General features: G+C 42.9%; 1 protein-coding gene across 4 annotated transcripts in view; it reads left to right on the top strand.

Annotated features, from left to right (window-relative positions):
- The window catches only part of Cfdp1 (craniofacial development protein 1), a 138,602-nt gene that overhangs the window by 106,664 nt on the left and 8,896 nt on the right, over nt 1–23,042 (top strand). For 3 of the 4 annotated variants that reach the window (XR_010047040.1, XR_010047038.1, XM_003472030.5), the window contains exon 6: nt 11,415–11,573. The exons of the other annotated variant lie outside the window; for it this stretch is intronic. Coding sequence is in view for 1 of the 3 variants with exons in the window: in XM_003472030.5 (XP_003472078.1) it covers nt 11,415–11,573 (159 nt within the window). In the remaining 2 variants the exon portion in view is untranslated. The remainder of the gene's footprint in view (nt 1–11,414; nt 11,574–23,042) is intronic. 4 annotated transcript variants of the gene reach the window in all.

Genomic DNA, 23,042 nt, shown 5'->3' with positions numbered 1-23,042 from the left:
ATTGACCTGCAGTGAGTGAGAGAAACTGGGACTCTTCCACGATCTAGGAGGCTCCAACAGAGGACATTCTGGGACCAGGCAGACTTGCGGGAACAGGGTGCTGTAGTGACTTCAGTCATATATCCCCCTCTCAAGCGGGATTGGTGAGCAGTGCCTAGCCTACGTGACCCTGCTGGCTGAGACCCAGTAGGCTAGCACATCCCAGGTCCCAGCGCCTGAAGGTGACCTGGAGGGGTGGGCCCTGCATAGGCTGCCTGGTCCGCAACTCCCTGGTGCGCTGTGGTGGATGGGAACACCTAGCCAGCGCAATTCAATCAGATTGTGGCCAACAGGGAAGGAAGCTGGGCCTCCTATATACGCTTGCATATATAAGAAACAAAGAATATGGGAAGAGGGAGCAACAAGAAAGGGTCCTCGGCCCCCAATCCTGAGAAATAGGCAATAGCGGACACCGCACCAATAGACATAAAGCACTATCTCCAGAGCCTCATAGATGCGTTCAGGAATGAAGTTATTAATGACCTGAAGCAAGACATAAGCAGAATAGTTAGAGAAATGCTAAGCACCACCCAAGAAAAAACAGATGGTGGAATGGAAGAACAGAAAAAGAGGGGAGAATTGTTTGATGGAGAAAATAGAGAAAGCATAGAGTACATGAAGCAGGTTCAAAGAGATTACCAGGAAACTAAAAACTCTATCGAAAACTGGCATAACAGCTTGAAAGAAACTAAGGATAGATTATCTGAACTGGAGGCCAGATTTGTAATATGGGAGCATGAAATGAAAAACTTCTTAAAAATAACAAAGAAACAAATAGCAATAATACAAAGACTAGAAGATGATAAGAGGATCTATAACTTAAGAATTAAGAACATAAAAGAAGAGGTAGGGACACAAACAAATGAACTACAAAAGCTACTTGCAGAAATAATCCAGGAGAATTTTCCTAATTTAGCAAAAGGTAAAGATACTCAGATGTATGAAGCATTCAGGACCCCAGCCACCTACAACCCAAACAGAGCTATACCCAGACATATAATAATAAAAATACCAGAAATCCAGTATAAGAACAGAATATTAAAAGCCATCAGAGACAAGAAAGAGATCATTTACAAGGGAACACCCATCAGAATTACAGCAGACTTCTCGGCACAAACCATCAAATCACGAAGAGCATGGGGGGAAATAATTCAAGCTTTGAAAGATAATAACCTCCAGCCAAGATTGATATATCCTGCACAACTATCCCTGGAAATCGATGGAAAAACAAGGTGCTTCCAGGATAAAGAGGAACTAGGGGAATATGCAACCACCAATTCAACTCTACAGAGAATACTGGCAGGATATTCTAAAAAAGAAAAATACGAAGAATCCAGAAATAGTGGCAGAGAGGCCACAATGAATGGAGCAGAAAACAAAATGAAGAAGACAAACTGACAACTAATGACAGAAAAAGAGCTCAACAGAAATAAGGCAGAGAAGACTGGATGATAGTAACAGCTATTTTGGAGAAAACGACGTCATAATAGGTAATGCTGATTTAATATCATCTTGTTTTGAAGTCCCATCAAGCTTTTGTTCTTCTGTCTCCATAGGTCTTAACAGGTTGTATCTTATTGGATTTTATTATATGTAATAGTATAAATAAAAACTTTTATAGACAAGGAGATTATACAGAAACCATTGTTCATTTTCTGTTAGTTGATTGTAAATACCCTGTAATACTGTCATTCTCTTGAATGGTTTTCCATTGTTTTGATATATTTGATGCTACAGTATACGAAGTTATACTCAAAGCTTTCAAGGAAAGAGACAATATGGTAACTACTTTTATGTCAGGATTATCTTGTGGTAAAACACTATTTTGCTTAAATGGTTATGTTTTTTTCTGTGCTGTTTTGTTGTTATTCCCTCTTTTATCTCAATCTCCATTTTATTATTTACTTTTTTATTTTTATCCTTTTAATTAAGGGAAAAATAAATTTAAAAATAGCAGCATATATTATAGTACCCCACTTTGATTTACTATTAACTTGATTTGAAGCCCTGTATTTCTCTCACCATCTTGTTTTGACTGATGTTCCTCTATTCTGTTTTGCTTGATAGTACCAGGTTCGAAAGTACAGGCAACAGCTGTGAAGATAGTGGGATTCATTATGACGCCCATTCTGGTTGACTATTATCTACTTTTGAAAACCTGTAATGTCTCCAATGTTTTGGTTTTGTTGGTTTCGTTCTTTACTGTTTTGTTCAATTTTATTATAACTGATGATATGGGCAATTCTATTAGAGATAGCAGGAGGCATTATGGTAACCATTGTTGATTACCTTGTATTATTGTTTTTACATTATCTATTATGTCCACCCTTTTGATTTGACCGACTCTGTTCTGTTATGTCACATTTGATTTTACTCTCTTCCAAAAAAAGTAATAAGAACTGTGGGAGCAATAAAACCTTAAAATGTGTAATAGTCATTGTACAAAAGAGAGGAAAAGAAAGTGCTCTAAACGATATAACTGCGTGTATATTTAAGTGTATAAGATAGACAATGATATTACTGAGTTTTGTTGGATCATTGAACAGAACTGTTTGGTCTTACTGTTTGAATGTCCACTATATAAGCTTTAATTTTGTAACTTGAACAAATATTTCTAAGATGACAATATGTAATCCATTAACTAGTGATTTTTTTTTCTGAAATTCTGTATAACTTGTACCCTTTTTCTGCTTTTTTTTTTCCTCCTTAAAAAAAAAAAAAAAAGTAATGGGAACTATAACCAGAACTATTACCTTGGCAACTAACAAACAAGTATACTGGCTGGAGAGACATCTACTGTATACCCTTTGTGGCAGGGAACAAAACGTATTGATTTGGCTGGTTTCTGTGGAACAGTAGACCAGTAGAGGACTGTTCTTCATGGAAAAGAGGAGCATTAACTGTCTCTTAGAATGTGATGCTAGTTATGAGTCTGCCTAGAATAGTTACCTTGTTTAAGGGAAGAAGTGCACTTCGTGTCATTTGAGAGTGCTTCTTCCCAGTTAAGCATCTCAGAATGAATGCCTGATCACAGCAGAAACGAAAAGACTGCATGTGGAATGCTTGTACTTCTTTGCAGAAAACAGCTTGGCTGTAAATGGATGATGCTTTCTTATCTAGCCAGAGCTCTTTATTTAAGTTGAACTAAGGTCAGCTAGACTTACTTTGTATTCCTTGGCAGCTGAGAGGCTAGAACAGGGCAAGATAAATGTATGAGGAAGAGCTATAAAGGCTTTCTGTAATGTTTCAGAAGAGTATAGGATTTTTGTCAACAGAACAAGCAGGTATGTTTCATTCGCATGTTATAAAAGTGTGGAGCAGCTGAATCAAATGAGACAAACGTAAGTTTGTCTTTTTTTTTTTTTTTTGTGACCTCATGCTGGCCAGGCAGGCCCTTGTACCACTGAGCTAAATCCCTGGCCCACCTTGCATTCTTGTACTTGTGTAAGAGTACTATAGCTGAGTAGCACATCAGTTTCTGTTAGTATAAAAACTGTGAAACTGCTGTTGTTAACCACCCTGTATTTGCACCTTTTGCTGATAGATGCCACTTATTTTGCTGGCACTGTATCACGTTCAATAATAGATTAAAGAGTATATACCTGCTGGCTGTGGTGGCATATACCTGTAATCCCAGTGCTTGGAAGGCTGAGACAAAAGAATCACCATGAGTTCCAGGCCAGCATGAGCTGCATAATGAGTTGCAGGTCAGTCTGAACTACATAGCAAGAGCCTGTCTCAGGGGAAAAAAAGTGAGATTCTGTCTCAAATAAATAAGTAATATCAACAATTCTCAAGCCCCAAGATGTTTAATTAGTTTAATTAAGATCATTTGGAGCATCTTGTCTCGCTTCTGGCATCCTGCTCTCCTGACATGGTGCCTGTGGAGTACCGACAGTACAGTGTGGAGACGCGAATGGCATCCAGGCAGTCTCCCGTATGTATGCTGGTGTTCAGTCCATTTCCTGGAGTGGTCTGATCTTGGGCTTTGGAGAAAGCACTTAGAGATTTGTACAGGTAAGTAGTGAAATTGACCAGGGATTTGGGTTTTACTTTTCATTCCTTCGGATTTCAGCTAAATCCAAAGATTTGAAAGAAAATAGTAGCTCCAAGCAGAAGCACTCAATGAGGGATTTTCATCTTACACTTTCTTCCTTTTCCTCTGAGTGTGCTATGCCAGTTCCAGAGCCTTGCGTGGCTCTGAAAAGTAGTTCCTGTGTAAACTACAAAAAGGCCCATTCCTGCCTCATAAACAGATGACAGATACTAAGGAAACTGCATGTCGCTGCCAAAAAAAAATTTTTTTTTGTTCCAGATAATTTGCATTTTAGTGGTTATGCCAGTTATGGTATCAGAGGCAGAGACTTGAGCCAGGCTCTGTACATTGAAGTTCTGAGTAAAGATCATCATATATATGCTAACCCTAACTGCATTGGTCCACTTGGGAAACTATTGTAGCATCCTTGGTATATCAGTTCAAATATAGTATTGAATCTTTTTGTTAAGGGGAAAAAAATCTGGCAAACTCACTGTCAAATTATGGAGATTTCATTCATTAAAAACATAGTGATCTTGTGTGGTGAGTGTCTTCATGCTTCACTGTGAATGAATCAAGAGTGAACAAAAGACACGGACCCTGCATTGCCATTTGCAGTGATAGAAGTTGCAGTGTGAGCCCCCAGCTCTGGCATCAAGCGTGATGGAGAAGATAGTAAGTAAGGTGTGGGAAGCGCAGAGTGCCCGTCCCGAGTCTCCTGCTGTGAGCATGGGCAGATTGCATTCCCTTTTTGGAGCCTTAACTCATCTATAAAAGAAGCTTGGATTAAACAGCCCCTCAGCTACTCACTCTTTTTTGTCTTCGTAGTATATGGTTACAGTTTGCTGATATGTCAATCTTTTCTCCACTAGGTTTTTTCCTTGAAGCCAAAGATTATGCTTTATTATATTACCATGTCCCCATTTCCCAGGACTGTCTGGTAGGTAGGCAGTAAGTTCTTAGCTCTGTGAGAGCCGTACAGTGAGTGAATGAATGATTCTAAATTCCTTGCTAGACCAAAAATTATATTCTGTAGGATAGGTGGGTGCCTGGAGTTGAATTTAAAGATAACAGGGGGAAAGGTCTTCTCACCTTGTTTATTCCCTGCCAGTCTGCAGCCCAGCCAGCCTTTCCCCGGGGACTTTTCTTATGCAGCTCCATGCCCCTTCGTGCCCCTGTCTCTTGTACACACACAGTAGCCCAGGAGTCAGTACGGGTAGGTAGGTGGGGCAGAGCTCTTGCTACAGAGTGAACCCTTGGCTGAATCCGAATGCTAGGGGGCATGGGACAAAGGAAATGAGTTACTATGATATCTTTATGCCAAGCTCAGCAGGATGGAGCTCATCACTTAGTTATAAATGAAATTTGTTCAAATTACATTTCTTGGACTAAAGCAAAATAAGTTCTAGCAAATTATCATTGTAAACACTGAATTGAGAAATGAAAAATTGCCATTTTGCATTTTCTGTTTTTTCTACTTTTTTGAATTAACTGAATTTTTTTATGCAAGATCTTAATTGGTGCCTGGTTTACGGGAGGTCACTAGCTAGATATAGTGAAAAGAGAGTTGAAGGTAATTGCTGACTGATGAACTTTTGACCAAAATATGCAAGAAGAAAAGTCTGTTGACCTGACTCTATAACTTGACTGTTACAAATTGTGCTGTAATAATGAAGGGTATGTGGGTAGTTCTGTACGATCCTGACTTTAATTACTTCAGCTGTGTGCCAGGAAGTAGTATAGCTGGATCATGTGGTATAAAAAGAAAATGTGGTATATAACCAGGTATGGTAATACACACCTGTAATTTCTGCACTTTGTGGGAGGGCAAAGCAGGGGATTACAAGGTCAAGCCCAGCCCAAACAACTTAAAGACATAGTGAGGGCCTGTCTCAAGATAAAAAATTCAAAAAGGTGGGAGATATAGCCCACTATGAACCCCTGGATGCACTCTCCAGTACTACTGAAAAAAAAAGAAAATTGTGTGTGTGTGTGTGTGTGTGTGTGTGTGTGTGTGTCAGAGAGAGAGAGGCAAACAGACAGGGAGAGAGAGAGAGAGACAAAGACATTCAGCCATAAAGAACAAAGTCATGTTATTCACAGGAAAATGGATGGAGGAAGATGATCATGCTGAGCAAAATGAGCTTGACTCAGAAAGACAAGTATCATGCTCTCTGGTATGTGGACTCTTTAGGGAAAAACAGATGACATAAAGGTAAAAGGGAAGCTGTTAGAGAAGAGGAAGGGAATCAAGAGGGGAAAGACAAGGGTAAGAGGGAGCTGTGGGTAGATATTATCTTCATGTATTTCATGCCACAGTGAAACCCATTACTGTATGATCAATGTGCACTAATAAAAAAATTTAAGTCTCCTTCCATGAGGATGAGCTACATCAAGCCATGCTATCCTATGGCATAGAAGCTAGCTGGTTAGAGCAAAAACCATGTTCCTGAAGAGGATTTTTTATATCAAATTTATACAAATAACAATGTGATATTCAGGAGGATGTGGTTGAAATATTGTGATGTTGGACGTGTAATACCTTGTATATACTGTATTAGGATACATTGGCAGTAATACCCTGGGTGTGCCTCAGTGTAATATTCTGGGTGTAATCAGAAAGTAAGCAAGTATGTTGTAGAGTGTTTCTTTAGATTTGGACTTGCATTAGGTGGGTAAGGATTCTCTTTGATAAAGAGCTATGGTTTGGGGCTTGGCCTGTCAAAGCCGACTTTCTGCCTGTCCCTTTCCCATATCTGGTTTGGTGATCTGGAACTGTGGTGACCTCTGATGACAGCAGAGAGATTGCCAGGGGAACTCAGTGCCGTACCACTGCCATACCACTCCCTGACCCCTGGGTTTTCTAGTATGCACAGCTGCTGGTGCCTGCAGGAAACTGGTGCTGATTTCCTCCCTTCCAGCTCATTGCAGTTCTGGGGTGAGACGTGCACACCTCCAGGGCTGTCTGCGATACTCCACAGCAGAGCCAGCAGCCCTGCCCACAAGCCAACTCTTGTCTGCCTCGGCTTTCTGGAAGCCTGATGGATGCACCCCCGTAGCAGAGACAAGGAAAGTCATGATAAATCTACCTTCCTGAAAGCTGTGGGGGAATGATGCCAGAACTATATCACCAAAAGCCCGTGTCAAGGTGGGAGAGTGATGGGGAACACCCAGAAGTGTGCAGGGGGACCTCATATAGCAGATTCTAGGAAGGAACTACCTGTCTTTCAGTTATGATGAGCCTCCTACATGTTTTGACTGCTGCTGTCAATGTATTATTCACTTTGATTTAGCCTCAATTAAAGGCAGGTTACTTTGCCTTACAGACTATCAAGTTAGGATATCATAAACCATGTTTGTGACCCCCTGAGGGCAGAGATGGAAACCTCTCCAAAAAATAATAGCACAGGTGACATCCTGCTGATGCTTAGTGGTAAACAAAGCAAGAGAAATTGTTGACTTTTCATTTTCTGGAAATATCCTCACTGCTATACAGCAAAATACCACCTTCTCATAGATGTCAGGAAGTGATTTGTTGAAAAATGGCATAGCCTGAGGATACCATCGGAGGTATAGGCTGAGGGCGAGACAGTACACATAGCCTGTGTGCTGCCCACACAGAATGGGGATGGAAGTTAGTCTCCTTAGAACTTCTCATTCTGAGCCAGGTGTGGTGGTGTACACCTGTAATCTCAGCATTTAGGAGGCTGGGCAAGAGGATGACTATGAGTTTGAGACCAGCCTAGGCTATTATAAAGTGAGTTCAAGGCCATCCTGTACTACATAGTAAGACCCTGTCTCCAAAAAAAAAAGCAAGAAAGATTCCCAGTTTGGAATTACAAGTACCTATTCTTCCAAATGTCCTAGGTTTCCCTCAAAGCAAAACTTACAGATTTGAGTAGAGGGAGTTTATGTAGGAAGTATCCTGAGAAGCAAGAGTGAGGTATGGGAAGAAAAAGACAAGGAAGGAAGAAAATCCAACACAACCCAGAGTGGTGGCATATGCCTACAATCCCAGGTAGCTGAGGCAGGAGAATCAAAAAGTTCAGCCTGAGCAACTTAGATTTCTGTCTCAAAATAAATAATTAAAAGGGGTAGGGTTGTAGCTCAGTGGGAGAATACCCCTGGGTTCAACACCTAGCATGGGGCAGGGGCAATCCTAGATTTTTTTATTTGGCTGGTTGGCTTTTTGAGACAGGGTCTCACTACGTAGTTCCAAGCTGTTGAATTCACTGTGTAGCCCAGGCTGACCTCAAACTGTGATCCTCTTGTTTTTGTCTCCCAAGTGCTGGGATTACAGACATGTGCTACGACAATCAGTTCTAAAAAGCATTTGTTTTTTTGTTTTGTTTTGTTTTGTGTGTGTGTGTGTATGTGTGTGTGTGTGTATTTTGTGAGTTGTTTTCAAGTTCTGCAAGCTGGACTTGAATTTGCAATCCTTCTTGCCTCAGTCATCCAGAGAGCTGGGATTAGAGGCATGTGCCACAACACTCAATTTAAAAAATATATTTTCCTGGCCGTGAGGGTTTAGCTCCACCAGAACTTCTGAGAACTATTTGAACTCCCAGAATTGCCTGGGTAAGGATAGGGGCTGGGCCAGTTAGCCAGTCGCCCTATAGAAGTAGCACTGATGAACTCCACCACTTCTCCAGACAGTGCTCGGTAGCCCACTCGCAGTCAGAGGATGCCATGCCACCAGAAAAGGTCAACAGGAGAGGCTAACAGGGGTATATAGGTTGCATATTGTCTTCATTTACTCAGAGTGCAAGACATTGCAGTGGATACTTTTATTGGGATATGGTTAATGACGAGTCTGAGCTTTCTTAGAACTGTCAGGGCAGCTGCAGCTGAATGACCGTCCCTAAGCATCCACTGCAGAAAGATCAGTGCCATCATAGGAAAAGAACCAGGGAGCAATGGCAGCAGCACTGGGGTACCTATGCCCAAGATTAGAGAGAACTGTGCAAGGGATTCTGGAGGAACTGTTTTCTAAGCTCAGATAAGACTGGGCAAGTGAAAGACAAGTAGAGGTGGACGGCAGGTTCAGGGCTCTGTGGGGCAGAGGGGAAGGGTAGATCTGGCGAGTGACAGGAAGGACTTCTCAAGCGTTTCAGGCCTCAGGCTCCTACAATAGTAAGAACAAAGAGTAGTAAGGGATCATGGAAGAGGCGCTTAAGCAAAAATTCACTCCAGAGATAGTGTGTGAGTAGATGCCAGGGTGTGGCTGTTTAGAGAAGGGCTAAATCAGGGAGACCAGTAAGGAGGCTGTTGAATTATCCAGGTGAAAGTTACAAAATGAGAACCAGAACAGTAGTAATGAGGAAAATGGAAAGTGAAAGGTTGGAGGCACATTAAATTCCCATGTCCCCATTCATGCTCTGCTCATGATAAAATCACATGTGTTGATAGATTGTTATAGAGAATGGATTATCTAGAAAGGAGTGTTCAGAAGACATGAACTGAAAGCTCTTAAAGAACAATCTGGAGTCATGTTAAGGAAAGTGAAATAGCAGTCAAGATCTCTCAAGCAACTTGTAGTGTACCTCACTGGGAGTCCAGAGAGACTTCGCTTGGTCCTAATCTTCATTTTCAACTGGTTTGACCTTTGTTACATTGGTTAACTGTCTTGAACTTCTGTTTGTCTAACTTAGTAGTAAAGATGATTGATCCCTTTGTGGTTTAATCTTAGTGGGTCTTCATCTCAGTGTTTAGTGGGATGTCTGACCTTGACAGCCTCTGACCAGTCTTAATAGGTTGAGAATGTTTAGGGCAATTGTTTTGTCTCTGAAGTCTCTTGTTTAGTAGGAACACTGGCCTGTTTGTTCCCCGCAGGGCATAAGTTGGGTTTTTGAGTGGATTAAGGTGACACTGGTGATTAAGTCATCTTGAAGGTGATCCCATTTCAGTTCAGTGGTTCTTTGCCCCAGAGGGTAGTGAAAGTCCAGTGAAAAGGTGGCTATGAAAGCATCCAGAGAACAAAATGGTAATGTTAGCTCATAGCTTTTAAGTTTTTTAACTTCTTCACATATTTTCCTCGAGGCAGAAATTAACTCCCAGTCCCCTAGCAGAAAACTTGTTTTACTTTCATAAAAAGAGTAAAAGCTTGTTCCTTCCATAATTCCTTCCACTCACACTATTTTCTTACAAACTAGCAGCCTTCTCTTTTCTTATTTTATCTCATACATGTAACATTGACTAGAAACATTTGACCTGCCAAGACTTGAGTGTGGGCATATGGGGTTTCTCCTGCAACCCATGATAGGATCACCAGCAAGTAAAGCACGGGCTGTACATTCCCTGCTTTCAGGGTGAGGAATGTTCTCCACCTCCTGGGAAAAAACAGGCCCCAACTCACAGGAGTTGAAAGGCAACTGATTTTAGAGCCCTTTTATGGTACTGTGACTTGCTCATCAGTGCTGGGAACTGGTTCTTACTCTGAAAAGAACCCCTTGGAGCTTCAGAGCATGATGACAGTGACTCAGAGTGGCCAGCACTTATGGCACCTTGACCCTGTGCTATGTGTTGTTTTAGCCCTTTGCATAAAACATAAGTCACAGCCTGTGAGCAAACATTTCACTTTGTAGATTGGATTGGGAAACCAAGGTGCATGCACTTTAAATAGCCTCCAGTCACTGGGGCAGAGCTAGAATTTGGACCTGATCATGTGACTCCAAAACATTGCCTGAGCCCTCCAGTCACCTTCCGCCCTGCAAGCAGAAACTTGCTTCCCAGCACTCAGAAGTCTGGAGGAGATGTGTTTCCTGTCTGCAGTGCAGCAGAGCAGAGACAGCAGGCAGGAAAAAGTAAATTAGAATTCCGTGCTGCTAGCCAGGCATAGTAGTACACACCTATAATCCCAGAAACTTGAGGCTAAGGGAGGAGGACTGCAAGTTTGAGACCAGCCTGGACAATTTAGTGAGATCCTATCTCAATATTTTTTAAAAGGGGAAAGGGAGTTGGGATATAGCTCAGTGGCCAGGAACTTGCCTGGTATCTCCAAGGTCATGGGTGTGATCGCCCCACAGAGGGGGTAGGGAGAAGAAAAGAACATTCTTGGGGGCTGGGGATTTAGCTCAGTGGCATAAGCGCCTGCCTTGCAAGCAGGCAGTCATGAGTTCGATCTCCGGTACCGATAAAAAGAAAAAAACAAAAAGATTAAAAAAGAAAAGAACATTCTTACCTGTTCATAGTAGTCTCCACACTGAGAAAGAACATGCTAGGTACAGCCATGACTTCCATTAAGGTAAATGACTTCTATCATGTGCCCATCAGAAAAGCTGTCAATCAAGAGACCAGAGTTTTAGCATGCTACATACTTCATATTTTATTCTTCCTTAAGGTTAAAAAGGTCAAGTGGCATGAGCAGCCTTTTGGGGAAAATTGGAGCCAAGAAGCAGAAAATGAGCACCCTTGAGAAATCCAAATTGGACTGGGAGAGCTTCAAGGAGGAAGAAGGAATTGGTGAAGAACTGGCTATCCATAATCGAGGAAAAGAAGGGTAAGAAATGCTAGATGCCATTCCTTTGACCACCTCAGAACTCTGAAATGATTGATTGCAAACAAATTGCCCACTTTAAGCAAGTAGAAAGTCTTCTTGGTGAAACAAAAAATGCAAATACCTATTTTGGTTTATAAATGAAGCTCTGTCTTGACAGAGAGCAGGTCTTATCACTGAGAAAGCCACTGGGGTAAAGAGCAGGAAGGCATGTGAGCAGAACTGCTCTCAGCCGGTCACACTTGCCAGGATGAATTCCTGTAAATTGTAAGTCACCTGGTTTATTTATGTGGTCAGACGTGGCTCACGGTGGCAGCATCGGCCTAAAAGAAATCACTTGGTCCCTTGAAAAGTCAAAATAGGTCAAATGCTTCAAAGTGAGAGCCATTTGAGTGCCTAGCTGTTGTCACATTAGGTTTGAGGAGGGTATTGTGGCCTTAAATGGGGCTTTTCACCCCTTCCTCTTCACTTTGGAATCAAAGAGGAAGTATTCAGTTGTGAACAGGATCCATTCTGTCATCCACTTTTTCCTGATGACTGAATTTTTTAAAGGAAAAGAAACAGAGTTCAGTAAGTTCCTTGAGACCTCAGGAGAAGCTGAGGAATAAAGTTACTGTGGAAAGAGATCCATGGCTTTAGGTGAACATTCCCCTAGTAATGAAAGAAAGTGTTGAATGGCCCCTCATGCGGTCCAGGGTGCCCATCAGCCCACTGGCACATCTGCAGCTTGGTGCCTTCACCAGTAACATTGGATATGATACCACCTTCACCAGATAGCTGTGAGGTATATTATAAAGCTTATATGGATATAAAGAAAGCATAAAGCACTTTCAAAGCACCTGTCGTCACATAAAGGCATGCGTTAAGTACAAACTATTGAGGCTATTAATAACCTAAGTTATAATAAAGACAATGAGGATCTATTTGGGAACTCTTACTTCTAAATTAAGCTTCATCATTGTTTGAATGACGCTGGAAGCCAACTTATTTATTTATTTATTTATTTATTTATTTATTTATTTGGGTGCCAGGGATCAAACTCACAACTACACACTTGCAAGGCAGGCGCTTATGCCGCTGAGCTAAATCCCCAGAGACCAACCAATATGTTTTAAAATAAAAACGTGAAAAGGGCTTTATGTGTTGGCATAGCTGCCTGATTCAGGTTAAGCTGTCTTAGCTGGCAGACAGAATCAGAAGAGCCAGAGCCACCTGGGGACCACCAGGATGAGGCGGAGGCAGGAGGTGGGGTTCTCTTGAGCATGGGTGGCTCTGACATTTGCTGCAAACATCTCCAATCTGATTAAGCTCCAGTAACTCCCAGGCCCCGCCTCTTCACTTTTGCACAGGGATGTAAAGCTGCAGAAGAACTGCCAGAGTGTGCTATGCTTACTGCTTCTCTGAATATTGATTCTGTAAGTTGGAAATTGTTCACTCTGCTGGAGTTAATAGAACTCTTACAAAAGTAAGGAGTGGTGCTACTGAAGATAAGGGAGAGCTGATAAACTGTAGGCTACAGGAGAAAGCAAGATTAAAGAGGACATCTGCCCAGTGAGAACTTTTCAGGCAATGGAAAACCGAATAGCTGGATTAGGAAACAACTAATATCATGCCATTGTTACGCTGTGCTCTTCCCTCCAATGCCTGAGACTTTCCCCATGCCCTCCTGATTCTGCAGATCTAATCGCATTTTTGCAGGACAGATCTGGTGATTGCTGTGCTCTGCCTCGGCTTTTCTCACCTACCTTTCTCAGTACATACCTCTACCCACTGCTCTTTCTCAGCTCCTCCAGTCAGATTAAAAGAGCCCAAGCCCTGCTCCAGAGAAGGGACTGCAGCTCTGGTCTCGCCGTGCCAGGCATGTGAAACCTCTGAGAGCATGTCCCAAAGTTCAGGTAACAAGGCCAGTGCTATGCAGGCTCCTGAATCAAGAGTCTGGAATAGGTCGGGCACCATGTCCTTCAGTCGCTCCTGAGATGATTGTGATGCACAGCAAGAGTCAAAAATCACTAGATCATAGAATCAGAATAAACCGGGCAGTAATGATAGGCAGTCAGTTGCAGGATAAGCCTTCCTAGCACGCACAACTAGGAGGCCATCCTCAGAGTAAGTGGTGGTAAGTTACACGCCTGCGTGAGTGTTGGAAAGAAGATAGAGGCGTTGATTAACCGTAAATTTCCAAAGTAGAGGAGGAAAAAAATGGATTTTTTTTAACTAACTAAAAGAAAACATAATAGGAAAGTTAAAGAAACAGAACAAAGATGCCAAATATGTTTTTATGTCCCTTGAGATTGAAGAATAAAGGACAAAGGACATGATGAGTAGGAAAGGTTTTATTGGGGAATAGGAATAGCTCCTGAGATCTACGAGGGGACCCAGAAGTGGGTGCCACTGAGGGTGAGGGTCATTTATACAGCAAGGCGTGACATGAGTCAAACTACAATCAACCTGTAGGATTTTTTTTTGTACCAGTAATCGAACTCATGATCTCGCACTTTTGCACTTGCAGACAGTTGCACTGAGCTGTATCCTCAGCCCAACCTATAGGATTCTAAGGGTAGCTAGAATTTAGCAAGTGCACATGGGTCATATAGCAAGTGCACATGGAAACAGCAAAGGCATTTTTGGGAGGAGATGGTTCTGGATGCTCTGATCACCCACCTGGTGACTGTTACCTAGCTGACTTTACTGCACCAGGTGATACCTTTTATACTTTCAAGTTACTGTCGCTTAGGGCGGCATGTAGGATTGGCTGTGTTTATCTGGAGACCTGGCTTCTTCAGCTGAACCTCCAGCCACAGTCTTCATTCTTTCTGGTGACTTCCTTGAGGGCCCAGTCCATCTCTAGCTGTGCATTCCTTTCTAACTTAGCTACTGATAATAGCAAGACAAAGAGGGAGCACACAATAAGATGGTAGATTTGAGTCCAAATTTATAAGTTTTTTCATATAATGTAAGTAAACTAAGTGCTGCAGTTAAAAAAAAAAACAAGTTGCCAGATTGCATTTAGAAACTCAAAAACTATTTGCTATTTTTATTAGAGATTTATTTATAATATGTGATGCAGAGATGTAGAAAACAAAAAAGATAGGAGAAAAGATAAATAATGCAAATACTAACCAAAAGAAAGGTGATATAGCCATATTAATATTAGGCAAAACAGACTTTCAGGCTAAAACATTACCAGGTCTCTTAAGATAAATACATCCAGGGGCTGGGGATTTAGCTCAGCGGCATAAGCACCTGCCTTGCAAGCTGGCAGTCGTGAGTTCAATCCTCGGTACCGATAAAAAGGAAAAAGACCAAAAAAAAAAAAAAAAAAAAAGATAAATACATCCAGTTTATGTGGGTGATGACAACTATTTAAATTGGAAAACATCACTTGGCATTATCTACTGACAGTCTATGGAGCTGCTCCCTGTAGTTCAGCAGTTCCAGTCCTAACTGAATCCCCAATAGAAATTTAGTTATGTATCTCCAAGAGACACACATAATAGTATACATTTTTGAAAAACAGCTCAAAGATCCACCAATGGTATAATAGTTAAATAATGAGTGATCCATTCACAGAATGATATTCTATTCAGCAATGGTAATGAACATGAATAATGTACAATAATATAAAAACACAAAGGAGATGTTGTGTGATTCCATTTATACAAAGGCAAAGCCTTTGTATATCAAAGCCTTTGTATATCAAAAAAAGGCAAAGCCTATGTGTCCAGTAGATCAATTTATGAAAGAAGCAAGACATAAAACAGTGCACACTATCTAATTGTATTTACATCAAATTAAAAAATAAATGCAACTAAACTTTAATGTTGAAGAAACAAAAGCATGAAAGGAAAAGAGGATATGAAGACTCAAGTCCTGGTGCAATGGGCTGCAGGTATTGGGCCACAAGTTATTTAGGGCTGCCTCAAGGCTGGAAGGCATCTATTTCTTGACCTAGTAATGACCACGTGATCACTTGCTTTTCAATGTTTCATTTGCTTTGCCCCATTTTATTCATGTGTTGTATTTTACAGTAAAATTCAAATCTTGGCCCTACTGCCAACTCACCATGCCAACTAGCCCCAGTTTCTTTATTTGTAAAGTGAAAACTCTGTAATATTCCTCTCCGAGTTGTGTGAATTAAATAAGTAGGGGGGAATGCTCGGCATGTTTATAAATGGCAACACCCCTCCCCCCACCCCCAATTCTCTGCTCAAATTTCTTTTTCCCACCTGCTCTTGCTGACCACACCAAGGCTCAGGCCTTACTGGAAAGCTAAATGCTTTACCTCTTCAGTTCCCTGCCAGCTCTTCAGGAATATTTTCCACGCTAATCTCCTTCTAGTCTTCCTAGATGGTTTTTATTTCTTCACTGGGATTTTCGCCTTGGGAACCTGGACCCTGGGCAACTGTCTCTTCTCCAGAAATGCTCACTAGTTCGTTCTAAGACTTAGCTACCATCTTCTGCTGGCCCATGGAAGAAGATCGTCCCAGACTTAGGTTTCCGCTGGTTGTTTGATGTCTCCATTTATATGTTTAGGACACATATCGACTTAATGTCCAGAACCAAATACTAGCTCCCCTTCATAAACGGAATCTCTCTGACTTCTTGGCAGTATTGCTGTTCTTCCACTGTCAGAAGAAAGGAAAACCTAGGCATCACCTTAATTTCTGGACTTTCCACACATATCCTGCAACTCCAATTGTTGCTTCTGTCACAAAATATTTTTAGTCCATTTAGTCAGTTCTGCCACTACCCCCAGTACAAGGTAAAGGTATCTACTCTGTTCCTCATTTCATCTCTGTACCCTCTTTTTTTTTCATGCAGTGCTGGATTGAGCCCAATGCCTTGTGGTAAGCAAGCACCCTACCACTAAGCTAATCTCTAGCCTTTTTTACTTTTCAAATTAAAATCTTACCAAGTTGACCTCAAACCTGTGATAGTCCTGCTTCAGCCTCGGGTAGCCAGGATTACAGGCATGTGCCACTACATGCAGCTTCTGTGCCTTTTCATCCATCTTCCACCCAGCTGCTGAAATGATTGTTTCAAAGTACAGATTATTTTTCCATCTCTGCTGAAAGCCCTCCAGTAGCACATCCAGTTCATTTTAAACTCCTTACCCTGGCAAGCCAGGCTCTCCTCAAACCTTCTCCTGCTCACTGAGCTCAGCCTCACTGCCCTTCTGTGCCCTCCTCTCCCTGAAGGCTCTGGTTTGTCAGCCAGGGCTCAATTTAGATGCTGCTTTCTACAGTAGCCCCTCTTCCATCTCATGGCCTGTTTGATTTTCCCTATTGATGGATATTCTATCATGCATCTGCCTGATGCATGTTGTGCTTTGTTCATCTGCAGCAAGCCTCCCATTGCGGCAGAACCTTGTTCCCAACTGTCACCGGCACCTGAAACAGCCCATAGCCCAAAACAAGCGCTGTCCCATTGTAGTGTCTGGAAACCCATCCTGCTAGCTAGCAGACAGCCATGTCTTTGTTTAGCTGCCTACAAGGATTAGAACCACCCAGGAAAAATGAGCATGATGCATCAGCCTACCACCCAGGCATCAGCAAAGTTAGTCACAATGCTTGTCCCGGTAGAGCACTTACCTGGCATGCACAAGGCCCTGGGCTCAATCCCCCCCCCCCCCCACACACACACAAAGTGCCTGTTCCAGAAACAGCAAGGCATTGCTGCTTTTGCTCTGAGTCCCAGCCTGTTGGGCCATGCAGCATTTCAGGATCAGTGCCAGCAGCCTGCACCTGGGCATTGAACAAGGCTCTTCTAGCCCTGTTACAGATCTCAGGGGGTTTCATGGTGGAGTTCCTCCATGTCACAAAGCAGTCACCTAGCAATGCTGGGTCAGAAGTCTGCAGGCCTGGGGAAGAGACTGATACATGGAAAAGGACAGGCTTGATCTTTGTGGCTGCTCTCAATTGAAGGTCGTAGATGGGTGGAAGTCGAGTGCTTTTGTGATTTAGAGGGCAATGTGACAAGAAAGCAGTGGAAGAGAAACTGAATTAAAATCAGCACCCTTTCAGCATGGCCCTGGCAATATTTGCAAGTTAGATCCTGGGGCATGGGGGGTGGGCATTCCTTTGTAGTTTGTTTCTGTCTGTTGTTTCTCTAGGCAGAGAATTCCTTGTCTCATTCCATCCATCCCCAAGCTTTATTCTACCCTCAGTGTTCATTTGGGGATCCGGGTGCTGGCTCCGCTTGGAGCAGTCTGAAAGGAACCCAGCCCTAGCGCCTTCTCAGTGTCCTGTGTGTGCCTTGGCCTGCACCTCTCTGAGCTCACTTTGACCTCGCTAGGTGGAGAAATCTCAAGGGTGTTCAGCCACAGGATGGACACATAATGGCAATTTTGGAGGTCAGTGCCCCAATGTGTCTCCTGCCCTCCCTTTGTGAAAACTAATTTGGATTGAAAGATCTAAAAGATGTCATTACCTCTTATGTGTAACCTGGTTCTGAAAGGGAAAAATGAGAAAATTGATTCTATTAGCATATTTTGCTAATAAAAATCTAGATACTAGTTCTTAAATAGGCCGTAAAAGGTAACAGTAAGCGGTAAGGATGAAATGTCCCCCATCCAAGACTTCCCTATAGACTGGCTCAATGAGGCCAAGTCCCCAGGAGGGTTGGGTACAAGCCAGGAAAAACACCAAGGCAGAAAACAAGCAAGAGCCATGATTCCCATGGCACTTGTCAGCCGGCAGGTGTGTCCAGGAACTGTGACCCACCTGAAGTTCCTGATCATTCCTGAGGCCTGCTTAAAATCAGTTGAGTTAGGCAGCAGTGCTTTGGCCTTGAAGGCAGCCTTCCCAGTGAGCCCTTCCTCTTCCTCAGTATTTGCTGTCTTGGTGTCACCAGCTGCTCAGGGCCCTGAGGCCCCCCAAAAGACGCAGTCAAATCAGAAATGGGAAGCACAAACACCACCTGCTAGCATGTCACATGGCTGCCTTTTTATTTTATTGTTTACAAAGCATGTGTCACAGAGTTTCATTGTATTTACAGAGGGTTATTGCAATTTGTGTTACTGTTTTACAGGGGGAAAAATTAGGCACAGAAAAGCAAGTGTCTTTCCCAAAGGCACAAATAAGGAGGGCCGGGACCACTCTCATCCCCAGTACTTTTGCTGTCTCTTGGCATGGGGAGTCCATGTTCAGGAGAAAGTTTGTTTACTGCCAGCTCTTGGCAGTAAGCCAAGGCTGTCACAAGGCTCCTGTTAGCAGCTGCTCATGGCTGGGAATGAGTGAATAAAGTCACCAGCCCTGCTTTGATGGCTTTTGTCTGGGTTGCCCTTGAGAATTCAGTTGCATCCTGCGCATGTGCCCCTCAGGCCTTCCCTGAGCCTCAACCCTGCCTGCACCTGCCTACTTAGTGTCCATCCTGCTCTTTGCTCTTGAGGGTCTCAGAGTCAAGACCCAGCACAGCTTCCTGGAAGTTAAAAAGCCTTTATTCATGCTCAGCAAGCATCCTAATTTAAGCATCATTTCTTCTTTAAAAGAAAGTCAGCAAAAAAGACCACAGTGCTCAAAGCCTCATCCTTCCTTCCCCTGGCGAGCACTGAGAGCTCTCTCTTGAAGCATGTCCCATCCCCTTACACCCACACAGGGTGACAGCATAGTACCATCTGTTACCAAGGTTCGCGCCTTTTTCCGCTGGGCTCTCCGAAAGTTGGATCATCCTGCTCTTCACGACCCTGATTTTCACGTCTCAAGCTGCCCCAAGGCCCAGGGAGCCAAGGTAGAAGTGTGTTTGAAATGGGATAAAGCCCTTGTTTGATTTTTGTTAGCAGCCCCAGCTTGAGAATCTCAGTCTGTTGTATGTCCACACTTCCTTGTCCCAAGCTCTGCATTTTCTTTCTTTATCAAAAAAGATCATCAATGTCTGCCATATCCTTCTGAGGAGGTTGGAAAAGATTATATTTACTTGCTAAACCTGAAACTGACTCTGAATGCTTGTATCAACCAGAGAGCACCCCTGTGTTCCCAGCCATTCTTGTCTCATTGACAGTTTTGACAGTTTAGCTCCTGCTACAGAAAAGGTGGTGGTGACCAGTTGCTGATAATACACGTTAGCTACCATTTAATTGAGCGCTCTCTTTGTTGCAAGCATTGTGTGTATATAATTTCATTTAATCCTCACAGCAACCTTTAAGGATAGAGAACATTTTCTTTCTTTCCTTTCCAGTCCAGGAAACTAAGAAATGCTAAGTTTATATGTGTTGCCCAGAGTCACATAGCCAACCAGTGACAGGATTCTTACTGAGCACCCCCAGCCTTAGTTCCTGGCCAGCCCTTGGTAGTAGGCATAGGGTTAACAGCTTCAGGGTTGTGCAGCAAGTACGCAGGCTGGTCTGTGACTCACAGTGCTATTCAAAGGGAAATAGAGGTGGGAATACAGCAGACAAACTCAGTTTCCTGAACCTGGTAACATTCTCACTATAAATGTAATAACCTTAAAGTGACAGATGCGCATTTTCCACCATGCAACAAAAGAAAAATTAGTACAGAGATTCAATTATGCCTCCCATTTTCAATGGCAATTTTGCTCTCTCTTGAAAGGTAAATTAGCAGCAGAGATCTCCCCCCAGGCAAATCATGGCACACTTTACAGCAAGAAGGTGCATCAAAATGCAGCTGTGTCTCATTATTAAGCAGCTGGCCTAACTCCATGCCAGGGGGCCTGCGTGCTTTGGCCTGGTCTTCTTGACCCCTGCCATAGAGGACTAGGGAGGCCTCTGATGTGGCTTGTGTTTAGCTGTCCCCCAAAGCCTCATGTAGTCATAGATGGGATTTTTTCCAAGGCAGCTGGATCTGAAGTATGTGATTGATTCATGGTGCCATACTGGGATTAAGGTGTGTGATTAGTAAATTGTCCACTGATTGGTTTAGCACCACCCTATTCCCGGTAGTCTGGATAAGATAAAAGGGGCAGGAAGATGCTGTTAAGGCCCCTTGCTTTTGCTGTCTGCCACAGCCATTTTGGCCCCTCTGCTATGTGCCACCCTGCCTTAGAGCCAGCCAATTGTGAAATGGAGCCTCTACAAATGGTGCGCTAAATAAACTTTCCCTCCTTGGGCATCAGTTACTTTGTCTTAGCAACAAGACAAGTAACTAAGACAAAATTTGGTACCAGAAAACTGAGGCTGTTACTGTGACTGTACCTGACCATGTGGTTCAGGAGTCTTTCAGAACAGCTTATGGGAAGAGTTTGAAAGATTCAGAGATGCCCCCTAAAAAGTGAAGCTGGTATACCTTAGGCTCTACTTGATGAGAGATTCTGATGAGAACTCAGAAAACCAGAAGTCAGATAGAAATCCTGCAGGTAAAGATCAGGCTCAGGAGGCTGCTGCTGGGACAAAGGACTGCATTGGCTGTTGGACTCCACATGATGTGTGTTATACTATCTTGGGAGAAAGTTTGCATTTTGCTTATGTTCAGAGATTTTGCCCGAGACTGAGATTAAAGGCAGCAGACTAATTAGTCTTATAGACTGCCATCAAAGAAATTTAAAGGCAGTCCAATGTTGAGGCAGTTGCATGACTGCTGGTAGGGACTTTTATTTGGCCATATCTATGTGGAGAACCAAGAGCAAAGAGTCAAGCAGAATGATTTTAAATGTTTTGAATCTGACCAAGAAGGAAGCTTCAGTAGAGCTGTGGACTGCAAAGATAGAGCAGAGATCTTGATTGCTGAGGAATAACAGAAGAATAGAAGAGATGGCCTGAGAACATCACAGGAAGCACCAGGGGTCTACCCTTACCAGCCTCAAAATTGCATAAGACTTTGCTTTGAGTAAAGAGTCCTAGAGCACCATCAGAATGGTGGCAGCCTAGAGAATTTGTTCCTTGAAATTGGATTCAGAGTACTGAACAATCTAGGCACTCAACCCCTACAGCCATGAGAGAGAGATGCCTAGCTACTGCTCCAGCTGACAACATCCATATGGTGGTAGTTTTTAGCCTCATGCAGAATGGAAGAGTTGTGAGGTCAGAAAAGCTTCCACCTGGATTTCAGAAGGCCTAGGAGGCCAAGCAATATGCCGCTGAGAGGCCAGTGCATGAAGCTGTGCAGGTGAGGCTAAAAGTGCAGTGGCAAAGCCAGGAACATGAGAAATAATGCAAGGAGGGAGCAGAGCTGGCCTGAAAGAGAAGCCATGGGTGCCACAACCACTGGAAGTGCTGTAAGGGCAGAGCCACCTGGGCCTTTGGAATTCACATCTTAGCACTGATTGCTTCAGATGCTTTGTGTGGAGCTATGAGACTTAATGTTTGTTGTCCTGAATTTTGGACTTGCTTCGGTCCCATTTCTTTGTATCCCCCAATGGGAATGGGGATTTGGTAATGGTAATGGTAATTTGTAACAAGTATGGTAATGTTTATCTTGTGTCATTGAATATTGGAAGTGTTTAACTTTTCATTTGTACGGATGTTTGTAGATAAAAAAGTTTGTTTAAATGTCAGAGAAGATTTTTGAACTTAAACTTTTTAACACTGCTGATAGGACTGTTGCAACTCATGAAGATAAACTAAATGCTTTTTGGGTAAAGGACTGTACATGAGTCTTTGCAGGGGACAGGGGCAGAATGTTATGGTTTATTTAGGTGTCCCCTCAAAACCTCGTGTTGGGGGCTGGGGATTTAGCTCAGTAGCATAAGCGCCTGCCTTGCAAGCAGGCAGTCGTGAGTTTGATCCCTGGTACCGATAAAAACGAAAAAATAAAAAAAACCTCGGGTTATCAGAGGTGGGGTCCTTCAGAGGTGATTATATCTAAAGTGTGTGATTGAGTCATGATACAATGCTGGGATTAAGGGTATGTGATTACTAAATCAGTCCACTGATTGGTTTAGCACCACTTTAATCCCCATAGTTTGGATAAGACAAAGGAGACAGAAAGATGCTTTTAAGGTTCCTTCCCTTGTTGCTTTTGCTGTCTTCCATCACCATAAACAGTTGCCCTCTGCTCTGTGCCACTCTGCCTGGAGCCAGTGGATTATGGATTGAAACCGCTATAGACTCTGAGCTAAATAAATCTTTTCTCCCTTAAGTTTGGGCATTGGCTATTTTGTCTCAGCAACGAGTAAATAATTAAGCAGCTTCATTTGCTGACCCTGGCCCCAATTTAGGAGCAGAACAGCACCTTCTAAGGGGACCCTGAGTGTGGCACTGGATATTGCTCCTTAGAGGAGTTTAGGGCGGCGCCTCTCTGGTCATCCTAGCAGAAGCAGCCTTGCCCTTACTGGGTGGAGTACACCAGAGACCAAAGAGGGAGGAGCCAAGGGCAAGTAAATAACCTCCCAGGGCATACTTCTAAACAGCTCACTTCACCATCGCAGCACCCCTTGAGGGTGTTTCTCTGTCTTATTTCTTCCATTTTCAGGTGAACCTTTGGCATTTTGCAGTGTACACAGGATGCATAGCTTTCTCTCACCTTCATAACAAATGGCCAAGGATGGGAAGCACAGCCTTGTTGTGTTAACTGGGTC

Source organism: Cavia porcellus, unplaced genomic scaffold (genome assembly GCF_034190915.1).
Source record: "Cavia porcellus strain 051 isolate PalLab524CR breed Dunkin Hartley unplaced genomic scaffold, mCavPor4.1 scaffold_4, whole genome shotgun sequence".
Taxonomy (NCBI): Eukaryota; Metazoa; Chordata; class Mammalia; order Rodentia; family Caviidae; genus Cavia; species Cavia porcellus.
The sequence above is the reverse complement of the archived record's forward strand: the minus strand, read 5'-3'. Positions and strand labels throughout refer to the sequence as shown.